The sequence below is a fragment of the Micromonas commoda genome, chromosome 10, assembly GCF_000090985.2.
Source record: "Micromonas commoda chromosome 10, complete sequence".
NCBI classification, from domain to species: domain Eukaryota; kingdom Viridiplantae; phylum Chlorophyta; class Mamiellophyceae; order Mamiellales; family Mamiellaceae; genus Micromonas; species Micromonas commoda.
The window spans coordinates 951,245-965,766 of NC_013047.1; the positions used below are offsets into that span (position 1 = coordinate 951,245).

General features: G+C 59.1%; 7 protein-coding genes across 7 annotated transcripts; 3 read left to right on the plus strand and 4 right to left on the minus strand.

Moving 5' to 3' along the window:
- Positions 1-12: 12 nt before the first annotated feature.
- On the minus strand, positions 13-1,180 carry MICPUN_62115 (hypothetical protein; the record flags this gene model as incomplete). Its single annotated transcript, XM_002508812.1, has 3 exons — positions 13-325; positions 399-649; positions 727-1,180. The coding sequence occupies 3 exons, from the start codon at positions 1,178-1,180 to the stop codon at positions 71-73; spliced, it is 960 nt and encodes a 319-aa protein (XP_002508858.1). The 3' UTR covers positions 13-70.
- A 2,087-nt stretch (positions 1,181-3,267) lies between these two features.
- Positions 3,268-4,206, minus strand: MICPUN_85939 (predicted protein; the record flags this gene model as incomplete). The annotated part of the gene is made up of 1 exon (XM_002508813.1): positions 3,268-4,206. The coding sequence occupies one exon, from the start codon at positions 4,204-4,206 to the stop codon at positions 3,268-3,270; it is 939 nt and encodes a 312-aa protein (XP_002508859.1).
- Positions 4,207-4,488: 282 nt separating this feature from the next.
- Positions 4,489-5,782, plus strand: MICPUN_62117 (predicted protein; the record flags this gene model as incomplete). The annotated part of the gene is made up of 2 exons (XM_002508534.1): positions 4,489-4,555; positions 4,671-5,782. The coding sequence occupies 2 exons, from the start codon at positions 4,489-4,491 to the stop codon at positions 5,780-5,782; spliced, it is 1,179 nt and encodes a 392-aa protein (XP_002508580.1).
- Positions 5,783-5,799: 17 nt separating this feature from the next.
- MICPUN_53832 (flagellar associated protein) lies at positions 5,800-7,298 on the minus strand (the record flags this gene model as incomplete). The annotated part of the gene is made up of 1 exon (XM_002508814.1): positions 5,800-7,298. The coding sequence occupies one exon, from the start codon at positions 7,296-7,298 to the stop codon at positions 5,832-5,834; it is 1,467 nt and encodes a 488-aa protein (XP_002508860.1). The 3' UTR covers positions 5,800-5,831.
- A 768-nt stretch (positions 7,299-8,066) lies between these two features.
- MICPUN_102824 (hypothetical protein) lies at positions 8,067-9,740 on the plus strand (the record flags this gene model as incomplete). The annotated part of the gene is made up of 1 exon (XM_002508535.1): positions 8,067-9,740. The coding sequence occupies one exon, from the start codon at positions 8,067-8,069 to the stop codon at positions 9,738-9,740; it is 1,674 nt and encodes a 557-aa protein (XP_002508581.1).
- Positions 9,739-11,920, minus strand: MICPUN_96641 (2-isopropylmalate synthase; the record flags this gene model as incomplete). Its single annotated transcript, XM_002508815.1, has 2 exons — positions 9,739-11,540; positions 11,690-11,920. 2 exons carry the CDS (start codon positions 11,918-11,920, stop codon positions 9,783-9,785), a joined length of 1,989 nt encoding a protein of 662 aa, XP_002508861.1. The 3' UTR covers positions 9,739-9,782.
- A 303-nt stretch (positions 11,921-12,223) lies between these two features.
- On the plus strand, positions 12,224-14,520 carry MICPUN_62121 (hypothetical protein; the record flags this gene model as incomplete). The annotated part of the gene is made up of 2 exons (XM_002508536.1): positions 12,224-12,345; positions 12,437-14,520. The coding sequence occupies 2 exons, from the start codon at positions 12,224-12,226 to the stop codon at positions 14,478-14,480; spliced, it is 2,166 nt and encodes a 721-aa protein (XP_002508582.1). The 3' UTR covers positions 14,481-14,520.
- Between the last annotated feature and the right edge of the window lie 2 nt (positions 14,521-14,522).

Consider the following 14,522-nt stretch of genomic DNA (forward strand, 5'->3'; position numbering starts at 1 on the left):
CAGGGTAGCTGCTTTTAGACTATTTCGCGATGCTTCTATGATAACCTAAGCTACTACGTTCACGTCATGTTCATCTCCTCCCACTACTTCTCCCACTAGCGGGAGAATCACGCCCCCTCGTCGAGCTGTTGTTCTTCCGCGGCGCCGGCGCCGGCGCCTCTATCGGTGCGGATGAGCAGCAGAAGCAGCACGTGCTATCCTCGGGCGGGCTGCTGCTCTGCTCACGCCTCAATCCAACCTCCACATCCTTTGGGTTCACTATGATTTCCGGCGGTGGCGGCGTCATTGCTTCGCCCACGTCCCAGTTCAGTACGGATAATTGACTCTGTGCATCGTGGATGATGATGGTTGTCAGTCGCGGTGGAGGCAGCGGGTGTACGTAGACAGTTGGGTCGCACCGTGAGGATTTCCTCAATTGTCTGCAGGCTCTCGCACGTCTCCCTGAGTTGTCTGAGATTCATCACTGCCGGGTTATTGTCCAGGGTTTCGTCTGAAACCAGCCAACTCGACAGTGAACTTCCCAAGAGGGTGTTCATCGGCATCAGTGGCACCTTATTGAACTCGTCAATGTACCTGCTCGTGTACCTCAACTCCCTGAACATCTCGTCTGAAACTTTCCCACTCAGGATCTGCTCTGCTCCCGGCAAACCTGCGAATCACGAGAGAGAGGGGATACACGGGTAAGACACGATCGCGTGCGAGAACACTTGTAGCAGCGAAGCTGACCTTTCATCTCGTCCACGCAGCGCAGAACCTCGTCCTTCCGCTTTTGGAACGCCTCCAAATCGCCCGGCATCTTGTGTCCACTCGCCCTAATCTTCCCGAGAGCGACGTCGGATAGGATCTCGACGTCCCTCAATCTCTTGATGAACCCGGCGAGTGAGCTGTCCCTTCTGAAAGCTGCAGACTTACCCGACTTGGCCGAGCCCCCACTCCTCCCCGACCTTGCATCCGTGCGACCATACGCCCGGTCCACTGTCGTCGGCGTCTGCGGCATCCTGTCGGCCTCGGACCTCCCCTGCGAGCGCATCGAACCTCGCTGGGAGCGCACCGAGGCGTTATCGCGCCTCGGGGTCGGAGCCACGTCCGATGCCCGCGAATCATATCCTCGGCGAGACTCTCTCCGCCGACTCGACGGCCTCGGTGAGGTCGGGCCCGGCGTCCGGTCGTAGCCCGACATTGCCCCCCCGGTTGTGTGTAACACTAACTGTCGAACTGCCAGGAGAGGAAAAATCTGGGTCGGGAGGAATAAAAAAATCGGATTTTTCAAAGAAATGGTACGCGAGGTTAGCCAGCGATTTCAGTCTCCACGAGTGACGGAAGTATGGCCAAATGCATAAACGGCATACCCAGCCGCGAAGAGAGAGAATCCGGGCAAAGTTGGATAGACTACGAAGAGATGGCTGAAATGCAGAATTTTTCCGCATCGGAGTGTCGGGATGTGGCTAAGATAGGCAAAACCAATGCGAATGATCGGGAGAAAATGGTCGAAACGAGGAATAAAAGATCAATGACGACGGCGAAGGATGTTCAGCATTTTTCTAATAAACGATCGAAAAGAAACCGTGCAGTCGTTCTGAGACATAGCTGGCCGATTCGTGATGAAGTAGCTCAACGTGCCGCAAACGGTTCTTTTAGTACGGTTCAGGACTCTGCAGTACCTTGGTACGAAGGAACCTGAGTGCCGAGGTGCTTTCGCAAAAAGTATTCGACGCCGCAAAAGCGTAATGAAAGGATGTCTGCTTACGCGCGAAACCAGCAAACGTGAAACGCATCGAGCACGATAAACTTCGATCAATGCCTAGCGAATCCGATAAAACACGAGCAGAACGTTACCCTTTGAAAGACTGAAGTTGAACAACAACAATTACGAATCGTCGTGCTTCGTTGCAGTATAAAACTATCATGAAGAATCGCAAGGAACGAACATCATCAGTGCCGATCACAACAATCACGAAAGACAAAAGGAGCACGTAGAATATTGCTCTATATCTTTTTGAAAGAGAGCGCGCGATCGCAACAAGCTAGTAAAATGAATGGCGTACCAGTGGATTTGTGCAATGTTATTAAAGTGTGTTCTGTATTCATTCGCGGAAAGGTTTAAAATCGACATTGTGAAGTCGACTTCGAACATTCTCCGCCCATGCAAACAGTAAGCTAGCGCTATTCTACCAATTAAAGCAAGCCAAGCGCTACGCTTTATGTTCATGAATAACTAAAGGATAATTGGAAAGATTGCAACATTGTCAAAAAGAGTATGGCTTTACGAGGAAATAGTTGCTCGCGAATCAATCGCGGACTTGTTGATGAGACCCAGGCTCTAACAAGATGAAGAATTCGAAAAAGCATGTGATACATGCGCGATATCATTTCAATATCGTAAGGGTTGTCGACGAAATGCCAGCAAGGACTTTGTTTGAAGTCCTTGAAATGAAAACAACATTCTGTTTAATGCTATGTTTGGTTAGCGCGTTACAGGGTAAAATACTCGGTCACCTTCGTTGATATCGTTTAGCCGCTACACGCGACGATGCACCTTCTATTCGGCGCACACGACTTTCCAATCAAATAAGCAACGAGATCCATACGCATGGTTATTTTTGGTTTTTTGTTCATACGAAGGCACCTGCTATATGAATGCCCAAAGAATGCTTTGCAATCCTGAATTCAGGCTTCTTCGCGTATGCTTCTCGTTTTCCTTGATCATTTGATCATTTCTCGTTCCGCGCCACAAGATTTATCGACACTTCACAAAACCTTCGACTTACGATCTTGATTTGCATCAACAACATTGCCGTTCGCGCAGGAAATCTTGCTCTCCATTTCAATTCTTCTTTACTTTCGTGATTCATGCGTTTGATCGCCGTTGGCGCGTCCGTTTTTTCGTTTCACAGCAGAATCAGTCGTATCCGCTCCTCTCTGACTTCCGTCTTATGAGTTGTTGAGCATTTCAATCGATCTCCGAGACCTGATCATTACGGCACCTTTCCGCTGATGATGTGACCGGTGCTGCGCCTCAGAATCAGAATCAGTATTGTGTTTTGATGTAAATCGATCGACTCGTCCATCATCATCGATCTTGGTTTTGTTAGTTAGTCTACTGTTTCACTCGCTGACTCGAACTAACAGCGATCCGTCAAAAAACGTGCGAGCATAGCCTTGCGATTGGAAGCCTGGATTCCTTTTACACAGCAGGTTGTTCCGGCAAACTTAGACTATTTTATTTTGCCTGTCTAAAAATCTACGCTGGTGGTCGGCTCTGTTCAATCAATCGGCCTCGGGATAATAACGATCCTTGTTTTCGCCAAGCACAAAACGACCAAACATTTTCCTGAGCGCAACGTCCGGCGTCAGAATCTTGATGGCGATTGTCCTGTTCACCGAGTCTGGGCTTTCTGTCGCCTCCTTGAGCTTCTCCACAATGAGCTCGGCGGTTGAATCAGCCGGTTCAGCCAAAGCGTTCACAAATAAGCGCCCTTGACTCCCAAACGCGTAGCGTCCGCTCGAGATGAGCTCCGTGAACACCATCCCCGGGCTGATGGTGTGCACGCCGATGGGAATATCCTTCAGTTCCTCCGCCATTGTCTTCGAGAGCTGCGCCATGCCAGCCTTGGTGTGACCATACGCCGCAAATTTACGCGTCGCGCTTCCATCGGAGCCTGCTCCCTCCATGTTGAAGATGTGGCCTCTCCCGGACGTCTTTCGCATCGTCTTGATCGCCTGCCTTGTGCAAAGCAGCGAACCGAGAGAGTTTGTCAACACCACCTCCTCCAAGACAGACGGGTCAGCCTCCTCCAGGTTGTCGTACTTGTACCCGTTCGATCCTGCATTGTTGATCCAAACGTCAACGCCGCCGAAAGCGTCTACGCAAGCGTTCGCCATCGCCTCGACGCTCGCCGCCTTCGACACGTCCGCCTCGAGACCTGCGACGGAATCGTTTCCGAATGTCTCCCTGAGCGTCGCCACGGCATCGCTAACCTTAGCGGCGTCGCGAGAGGTGACGAACACCTTGTCGCCGCGGGCAAGGAAGCTTCTCGCCAACTCAAATCCCAAGCCACGTGTCGATCCGGTGATCAAAATCCGCTGCGAAACGCCGAAAGCACTCGCGGTGTTGTCGCTCGAAGATGCTTTCGGCACAAGAGATAAGCGATGACGAACCGGGCGACGATCGTTAACCGATCGCCAGGAGGTGGACGGGGATGACATCCCCGCCGCGCGCACCGTCGCGGTGGCGTTCATGTTCGTCTACAGTGTGGACGCGAGCGTGGATGGGGTGCGAGGCGAGCTCGTTCGCTCGCACGGCGCGTTCTGTGGCTGCTTTTGATTTGGCGACTTTTCGTTTGATTTTCCCGATTTTCTGCCGATTTTCCCGACGCGAAATGGACCAGTGACACTTTTTCAGTTCCCGGACCGTGTCGCCGGTTTGGCGCATTCACCATCGCGCCGACGGCGACCTGAACCATATCAATACGCCATAGGTGAGGTCACATGGGGATACCCCCAGCGCTCGAGCGCGGCGCAAACAGGGTAGACGCACCGACAAGAGCCCACTACGGTACGGCAATTTCTCCTCCCACGAGACTTTCCCGCCCACAAAGATTTTCCCCGGGGTGCCTACACGATCGAGATCTAACCTCTCCCTTCAACTGCTTCCCGATCGGTCCTCGCAGGTAGAGTATTCGATGTGGCCTTCTGTCCTTGGGACGAAAGTTTGATCGCGTCCGCGGGGGAAGATGAGGCCGCACGCTTATGGTTGGACGCCGGCTCGGGCTCGGGCGTCAGCTCGTACGGCGTGTGCCGTGGTCACAAGGATGAGGTCGTTCGCGTGTCTTGGCACCCGACATCGAAGATACTCGCTACCGCCTCGGCCGATGGATCCGTAGGCGTGTGGCGCGTGGCACAACCGGGAATGGAAGCATCCGCCACGACGCATGATCCTGACAGCGGAACGACGGCGCTCGTGGACAAGCTCGAGGGACACCCGGACCAGGTGTACGGGTGCATCTTCGTCGGCGACGGCGACGGCGGCGGGCCCATGCTCGCCACGGCGGCGGGGACGGACCTGCACCTATGGGACCTCGAGCGCGTCACCGTCTTGTCTAAGGTGGGTCACGAACCGATACCGGTCGAGGCGGGTTCGGAACGTTGGGAGCCCGGGTTCCTATTCAGCTTGGCGTCTGACGGCGGCGCCAGAAACCTGCTCGCGTCGGCTTGCAGCGACGGCGCCGTTCGGGTCTTCGCCCACGACTCCAAGGCGTCGACCGCGGAGACGGTGGCTACGTTGCCGGTCCATTCGGGTGCGTTGGGGTGTGCGACGACGTTTTTGTCGGGTGGGGACGTTCTCGCGTCCATGTCGACCGACGGTACCGTGGTCTTCACCGACGTTCGCACGATGACTCCGATGACGAAGGTGACGTCGCCGTGCCCGACGATGGGATGCTGCGCCGTGCCATCCGGCGGAGATGGGAGTATTGGGAGCTGGTTCGCGATGTGCGGTAGGGACGGGATCATCCGGGCGATCGACGTGGAGGGATCGAGTGCACCGAAGGTATTGAATCAGGCAACCGACCACCCTGTCCCGCTGCTGTGCGTAGCGGCGGATCACTCTGGTCGTCGAATAGCCGCAGCTGGTAAAGCTCCTGAGACACCTCAGGGAACTAATGGACTCGGAACACTTGGAAGCGGTGGAACCAGTGGGTTTGGAGGTGTTGGGATATTGGGAGCGAGAAAGGCTCCGAACGCAGCCGGTATCATTCTCTGGGACGCTGCGGGGAGCTCATAGGAGTGTCAAGGTGTCTATGATGGAAAGGATAGATTTCTTTATTTGAGGCTCAGCGTCTTGCGCTCCCTGGGCGCCCTACATTCCCAGCTGAACGCTTCGAATCTGGTCGTGCGCTCCCCGGTCGGCGTGCACCGACTTCACGCGGGTGCACTGGCGTGCGATACAGCGAAGAAACGGAAGAGGGTCCCGCAGTGCCGGGCCTGGACCTTATCCCGCCATGGCCAAACTCGTCGATATCCTTCTGCATCTGCTGAATCTCAAACTTGGACCTGGCACTCGACCTGAGGGCCCGCAAGTCGATTTCTTTCTGCATCTTCTTGATCTCGAGCGAGACACGCATGTTCTCCTCCCTGCGCTGCCTTCGAAGCTCCTCCTTTGCGGATTGCAGCGCCACGGTGCGGGCGGTATCCCTCTCAATCTTCTCGAGAAGCTGAGCCTGCTGATACTCCTTGTACCTCTTCATGCACTCAACCTTCTCGCGTTTTTCCTCCACGGACAAGCTCCTTTCGAGCGTCTCCATCGCGGCCTCGCGCTTGCGCCGATCGGCGATAAGCTTGATGCGTTCCTCTTCCTTTTCGGCTCGTTCGATGAGCGCGTTGATGCGCTTCTGCTCAATGTCCTTCGCTGCCTGGTTGCGGGACAAGACGTACTGGGACCGCTCGGACAACTTCGACCTCATGTCCTGAATCTTGGCAGCCTTCTTCGACGTGAGGTCTTTCCAGCGCATGTCGGCGGCGGTAGTTTTCTTCATGGTCTTGGTGCGGAATTGCTCTGTGGTTTGCTCGCTGCGCACTATGGCCTGCTCACGCTTCTGCGCCTGGAACAAGTGAATCGCTTGATTCTTAGCTGCAATCTCCTGTTCCTCTTTCCTCCTCGCTGCGAGTCTCGCCGCCTCCTTCTCCTCCATGAGCCGCGCCTTGTGCGCTATCTTCCTGTTCTTCTCGGCACGCATCGCGTCGACGCGAGCCTGGAACTCGGCGTTCCTTTGCCTGCGTAACTCCTCCTTCTCCTTCTTCTCCTGACGAGCTCTGCGCTCCTCAGCCTCGCGTAGCCGCTTTAACTCCAACTCCCTCTCGTGTTTCTCCGCTGCCCTGCGCTGCTTCTCTTTCTCGAGCTTCTCTTGGTTCAGCTTGAGCTGCTGGAGCTTGATGAAGGTCTCATTCGCCTTCTTCTGGTCCTCGAGAGCCTTCTCGTGCGCTCGCTGTCGTTCCAGCTCCTTCGCTCGGCGAACCTTCTCCTCCGCCGCAGCCTGCCGCTCGAGCTTCTTCAGCGCGTTCTGCTCCATCACCTCCACTTGTTTCTGGGCTTTTCGCCTGGCGGCCAGCATGCGATTCTGTTCCTCTTCGAAAGCGGTGCTCTTGAGAACTCCACCGCTGGCTCCCGGACCGGGGCTGTACATGACGGGTTCGCCATCCTCGGACACGAAGCTGCCTCCTAGCGTCTTACCGACCGGGCTCGTGGGACTGCCGAGACGCCCCGGGCTCGTGGGACTGCCGAGACGCCCCGGGCTCGTCATGCGCGGGCTTAAAGGCCTGACCCTGCTCGTCCAGCCGGGCGAACTCGTGGCGCCTTCGACGCCGGGCACCCGCGTCGCCTCCTCAAGTGGCACGACGGGGAGCCTGTCGCGAGCCCTGCTGAGAACTTCGATGCGCTCCCTGCGGATGGACTCGTAGTGTTCCCACTTGAGCCGCTGATGTTCGCGGCTCAGTCCGGGCTTTGCGAAGTCGGCGAGAGCCTTGGGGACCAGCATCTCCGGCTCGACGCCATGGTCCAGGCAGACCTTGATGGATCGGGGCGATGTCAGGACCACGGGTGTATCGTCGTCCGAGTGGCGCGAGGCGAGATCATCGATGGAAATCCTCACACTGACCGGCGATCCTATCATGCTGACTGATTTGCCAACCCAAGACTGCGAGCGAAGGGATTATGGATGTCAGGGCGTGTCTCGGGCGCCTCGCGGCGGGGAGTGCTATCGGGGGCGATTCGGCGGCAATTGATGAATTCAACTCTCTCAACACTCACCAGCGAAGACCGCGCCTCACCGGCAGATTCCAAAGGGTCCCTCACGGGATGTTTCATCGGACTCGGCGTGGGCGGGAGTTGTCCCGACATGTTGGCCACCGTTGGGCTCGTCTCCTGTGTCAGGCCGGCGCTCACTGGAGTGAGTGCGTTGCCAAATCTGGGCGGGATTTTGGTGATGACTGTTGGCCGAGTTGGCAAAGATTTCGCGGCGAGTTCGCAAAAAAGAACCCGTCCAAAATCTCACAGCAGGGGGACGCCCAGGATGGGCCCTCAGGGCAAGCGATGGCCGAAGTGGAAGCAGCGGCGCGACAACTCGGGCGATGATGTCACCGAAGAGAACCGTCAGAAAAAGCTCCACCACGGCATCAAGTGCATCCGAAAGGCGCTGAAGAAGGCACGCACCTTCGAGGAGCAAAAGATCAAGCGGCGAACCGCGCAGGCGACGGCGGCGGCGAAAAGCGGCGGGAAGAAGCCCACAATCGTCGCGAGCGCCGCGTTGCTCGATGCGGATAAGCTCGCGCAGCAGCTCGTGGCTGTCAAGGCACTCGATCTCGAGGCACTCGGATCCTACATGGGGCGCGCCACGTACGACGCCGTCCTCGCGTCCCGAGATGCGCCCACCGCCGAAAAAGCTCTACCAACCGCCGACGAGACGGAGACGGCGACGGCGGAGACGGCCGTCGGGCCTGGTGCTATCGAAGCGGCGGGCGTGCAGCAGGCTCTCGTCGTCGCCCGTCGTATTCTCGCCGCCGCCTGCGTGCGGACGGAGGTGAACGCCCTGCAGGAGAAGCTTGTGCTGGTGGGAGACAGGCAGGAGTGGGCAAAGGGCAGACTCGAGCGGGAGGAGCTCAGGCGGCTCGCAAAGGAGGAGGCAACGGCGGCGAAGGAGAAAGCGAAGGAAGAGGCGGAGAAGGCGAAACAAGAGGAGAAGGATCGCACGAAGCACAGAGGTCCCGGGGCTGTCGACGATGGGAAAGTGGGTAGCGAAGGCGGCGACGACAGCGAAAGGGAGAGCGGGGATGAGGAAGACGACTGGAGCAGCGGCGGGGAGGACGACGGTCGCCCGGACCTCAGCGACAGTGATGACGAGGACTCCGACTCGGATGATATCGTCATCAAGGACGATGACGGTGAGCTCGAGCGGTTTCTTGCGGAGGAGGCTGCGAACGAGGGAGGCGATGTTGGAAGCAGCGACGACGAAGAAGAGGAAGAAAGCGAGAGCGACCCGGACGAGGAGCTGCCTCCCGAGCTCGCCAAGATCCTCGGCGTTGAGCAGAAACGGAAAAAGGGTGGAAACGTGAAGGATGAAAAGAAAGGAGCGAAGAAGAAGGCGGAACCCCCCGCCAAGAAGAAACCGAAGAAGCGCATGGGTCAGCGCGCACGACGTGCCATCGCCGAGGCAAAATTCGGACAGAATGCAAACCACATCAAGGCTGAGCGCGAAGAACAGATGCGGCGAGAGAGGCAGGCGCGCGAGCAAGAGGAGATGGCCAAGATGCATCCGGCGTGGGCGGCGAAGCGCGCAGCTGCGGCGGCATTGGCTGCGGCGCCAAAGGGAACGAAGGTTTCCTTTGGTGACGACGGCGACGCGGTTGGTGTTCAAAAGCTCAAGAGAACGTCGGAGGGCGCTCAAGTCAGGAACGAAAGGGATGGTAAGAAGTCGACGACTCCGAAGCCGAAGGCTCCAAAACCTCCCAAGGTGCATATCGAGATCAAGGGCGGCACTGGTGAGGTGGTGGGCAAGGTGACCAAGCCGATGGGACCTTCAGGCGCGAAGAAGGATGATGATAAATCCGCCAAGAAGAAGCCGAGTGGCGGATACGACGGATACAATCCGGACGCGGCTGAGTCTCATCCCGCGTGGGCGGCGAAGCGCAAGGCCGCCGAGCAGGCCACCGCCAAGCCCGCGGGCAAGAAGATCAAGTTTGACGATTAGATCACAACATAATATTACTTGGTATTACTAGCGCACCGGATCTCACCTGCTCGACGGGGCACCCTCCCTGTCCGCTGCATGCGCTGGGCCCGGATCCACCATACATCCATCATCTGAGCACTGGGCAATACCGTACTCCATGCCGTCGACGAGAGCCCTGAAGGAAGCCTCGATGATGGAGGCGTGCGCGCCGACGGTTCGCCAGGTGATGTCCGTGTCCCTGTCCGCAAAGTCCATCGTGACTCGGGTCACTGCCGCGGATGTGCCAGCCGTGCTCAACAGGTCCACTTTGTAGTCCTGGAGGTGGATCTGCTTCAGCTGCGGGAACTTATCGGTGAGCGATAGACGCAGAGCATTGGCGAGTGCATTTACCGGACCATTACCCTCGGCCACGCACAGTTGGGTGTTCCTGGAGGCGGGCGTGGTATCGTTGTCGAACACGTCCACCTTAACAACAACCTGGTTCACCGCGACCGACCCTTTCTTATACCCCGCCTGCTGCGGGTGCGTGAAGGGCGCCTCAAGCTCGTCCTCGGGGAGCACGTCCTGGAGCCTCTCGTCGCCTCCCACGAGAAGGTCGTTCGGAGTGAACCCTCCGAAACTGCTGTTGGACGCGGTGACGTTGAACTCCAATACATTGAAGGGTGCCCGGTAGTTAGGGTCGGCGCGGCGGAAGAGGATATCAACCGATGCCCCGGCATCCTCGAGGACGAACCCGCGAGACTCGAGATCCTTGATCTGCGACAGCACCTGCGCCGCGGTTTCTTTGCTAACCTCCCGGCCCGACGCCATCGCGGCCGACAGGATGTTGCCGCGGCCGCTCAGCTCCGAGATGACGCTTCGCGCCTCATTGCCAACCAGCGTTGGGACGATGTGATTGTAGCTCGCCGGCATCTTCTGTAAAGCGGCGACGTGCAGGCCACCCTTATGCGCAAATGCACTTGACCCCATGTACGGCTGACGGGGATCCTGATGCTGGCTGCACAGCTTGGCAACCGCCGCGGACACCTGGGTGAGCCGCTGCAAAGAACCCTCGGGCAGCGCTGTCCTTCCCATCTTGAGCTCGAGGTTGGCGGCGACGACGAGCAGGTCGGCGTTACCCGTCCGCTCGCCGTACCCGTTCACGCACCCCTGCACCATCGTCGCACCGCCCCTGACCGCCGCGATGGAGTTGGCCACGGCGAGCGAAGTGTCGTTGTGGCAGTGAATCCCCACCGAACAATCGGCACCCGTCGCGTCCACCGCCTCCTTCACCTCCCGCGTGAACTCCTCGACGTCCCAAGGCAACGTGCCTCCGTTCGTGTCGCACAGCACGACAAATTTCGCGCCCGATTTGGCCGCCGCGGCCGCACATTTCACCGCAAACTCCGGGTTCGCCTTACGACCGTCGAAGTAGTGTTCGCAGTCCACCAGGACCTCCTTCCCAGCGGCTACGAGGTGAGCGACGGATTCCTCAATCATCGCGATGTTCTCCTCAGGGGAGACGCCGAGAACCTTCTCGCACTGCTCGTCCCACGCCTTAGCCACGATGCACACGCACGGGGCGGGGCAGTCGGTGAGAGCCTTGAGACCCTCGTCATCGTCTGCGGTGACCCCTCGCCGGCGGGTCATGCCGAACGCGGCGAGCTTGGTGCCTCCCGCAGCCGCGCGGTCAGCAAGCCCCGATGAGGTCCACCTGGAGAAGAACTCGACATCCTTGGGGTTGCTGCCGGGGTAACCTCCCTCGATGTACGCCACCCCGAGGCCCACGAGGTGCTCGGCCACGGCGAGCTTGTCGTCGCAGGTCAAGGATATGCCGACCTGGCGAGGGAACGGGGAAGTCGCGGTCAGACGGGAAGGCGGGGCGAACGGATGGTTTTTTTTTTTAAGTTCGTTAGGCATGAGGGGTTTTCCGGTTAAACGGGCGGCGATCCAGAGAGTCTCGCCGCTTTGGGAGGTATCTGACTAACCTGCTGGGAACCGTCGCGAAGTGTGGTATCGTAGCACACCACGTCGGCATCGTCGCCCGCCGAACCAGGGGAGTCAGCAGCCCTCGGAACGACCGCTCGGACGCTGCCGGGAACCCGAAAAAGCGAGGGTATCTCTTTGGATTTCCGAGCTCGTCCGCCCGCTCGCCGACGGTTGAGGTTCGCGACCGAGCGCGACGCGAGGGGCGCGCCGGAGAGAAGCGACAAAGACATGGCCGTCTATAGACAAGGGGACGCCTGTGGATTCCCCAAGCCAGCTGGGAGACGGTGGATTGCCCTCCGGATTACTGATGACAAATTTGCGGGGCCCTCCCAAATGTCCCCAAATTATCAGCGGAGTTTGACGGTTCACGAACCCAGTCTCCTCCCCAGCAGTTCACGAACCGGCGTGATCCTCCGCAACAGGCCTGGGCAGAGCCACGTCGCGGGTGCCGAACTTTCCGCGAAACTTTCGACGTCACCCGATCTTGCGGACACACCAAGAGGCGCGGACCCGAGGCTACATCTCGTATCGCAATGTCTCTTCCCAAGCTTGAATTTGCCAAGACTGGCCGATCCACCTGCCGAGAGTGCGGCGAGGGCATCGCACAGGGCGTCATGAGGGTGGGCATCGAAGCCTTTGTCGCAGGACGTGTATGGTGCGTGCGCTCATCTCAACCTCTCCCTTATCGCACGTGAAACGACCCCTCTCGTCCCCATCTGACCCGTAAATCGCCCCTCTGCCCGCAGCGATTGCTGGAGTCACGTCAAATGCAGCCTGGGCGCCATGTTCCTGGAGAAGTGCACGGCAGCCAGGGGCAAGTGCAAGGCGACGGACGAGCCATTCAAAAAGGGCGACGTCAGGCTCGCAGTTTGCAGCAAGGCGCACAAGGCTTACTACTCCATGGCGGGTATGGGCGACGCCGTGCGACCCATCGTGGAGGCTTCCGAGGGCGAATACACAGCCTCAGACATCACCGGTTTCCTGGCCCTCTCCAAGGATGAGCGCGCGGCCGTCTGTGCCGCTGTAGACGTCAAGGCCACGGCCAGCGCCAAAAAGCGCTCTCGCCGCGGCAGCGACGTCACCGTCGCCGAGGTCACCGTGGCGGCCGTGAAGGACGAGAAGAAGGCTGCGGCGGACACTCCCGCGTCTGCGAACAGAAGGCCCGGCAGGAGGTCCTCCGCCGTGTCCGCTCCCCCCGCGCCGGCGACGCCCGCCGAGGACGAGGAGGGCGAGGAGGCTGGCGACTCCGACGGTCTCACCGAATTCGAGCGCCAGCGCGAGGAACTCATCGCGCGGAACAAGGCGAGGATGGCAGCTCTGAACATTGGCACACTCGCGTCCGAAGTCGCGACCGCGTCGGCTAAGCCCGCGAACGGACCCTCCCAGCGTGGCATCGGATCCAAGCGCAAGAAGGAGCCCAAGGAGGATGCCGGGCCGCCGCGCCGATCCCTCCGCGGCCAGAAGATCGCCCCCGACGCAACGCTCGCGGGTGGAGTCGACTACGAGCGCAGGGATGGGACGGTGATCCTCGCCAACGGCATGTACAGCGGTTCGGGCACTCGCTCAGACTCGCCTCCGCCGCCTTCCAGGCCCACGGGTGACGTCAAGCTCAATAGCGTCAACGGAGAGGAGAGTGCGGATGAGGCGTTCATCTCGTTCCTGCGCGACACCCTGTCCGGCGTCACCGCCGCCTCGTCTGACTTTGGCGATGGCGTGACGATCAAGCACGACCGTGGTTCGTTCACCTCCGCGAAGTCCCTCGTCGGCGCGAAGATCAAGCTGACGGACGAGGCTGTCGCCAAGGTTGTGCCCCGCGGCGTGACCCACCTCGATCTCGCGCCTTACGACCCTGACGGCCCCCTCGTGGCCGCCGCGGGTGATAAGGACGGCAACGTGGGTCTCTGGAGGGTCGACTACGAAGCCCCTGGCGGTGCCGACGACGAGGGCGATGGGAGCGACGACGGCGTGCTCTTCTACAAGCCCCACGGCTCGTACATCTGCCACCTCAAGTGGGGCCGCGGCGGTCTCGCGGGTCGTCTGCTCACGTGTGCGTACGACGGCGCCGTTAGGACCCTGGACGCCGAGAAGGGCGTTTTCACGGAGTTGTTCGTTTCCGAGGACGAGGACGAGTTCAGCGCGTGCGATGTGACGGCGGACGGTAGGACCATTCACCTCTCAGATAACGTTGGAAACTACCACGTTGTCGACGCCAGGTCCGGGAAGTTAACGTCACCGGCGGTGCAGCTCCACGAGAAGAAGATCAACACCGTGCACCTCGAACCCGGCGCTGAGCGCGTGGTGGCCACCTCGTGTGGCGATCAGACCGTGTGCGTTTGGGACGTTCGCAAGTGCGGCAAGGGCGCCAAGCCGCTGAGTCGGCTTCAGCACTCCAAGTCGTGCCAGGCGGCGTACTTCGCGCCAAACGGATCGGGTGAGCTGCTGACCACCTGCTACGACGATCTCATCCGCGTGTGGCGCCCCAAGTCCGGTGCTGACGCCGGTTCGGTGAACGACGACCCCAAATCGTGCCTCAAGATCAAGCACAACAACCAGACTGGCAGGTGGGTCCTTCCCTTCCGCGCGGTGTGGACCCCGGCTGGCGATGGCGTCGTCATCGGATCCATGCGAAGGGAGATTGAGGTGTTCGAGTCGTCGAGCGGGAAGCTCGCGGGCAAGTACTCCGATGCCGAGCGCATGACGGCCATCGCATCCAGATACGCTGTGCACCCTTCGAAGGACATCATCGCGGCTGGTACGGCCAGCGGAAGGCTGCACATTTACCGTAAATAAACGATTCTTTGAATGTACATTAGATTTACATTGCGCGTCTAT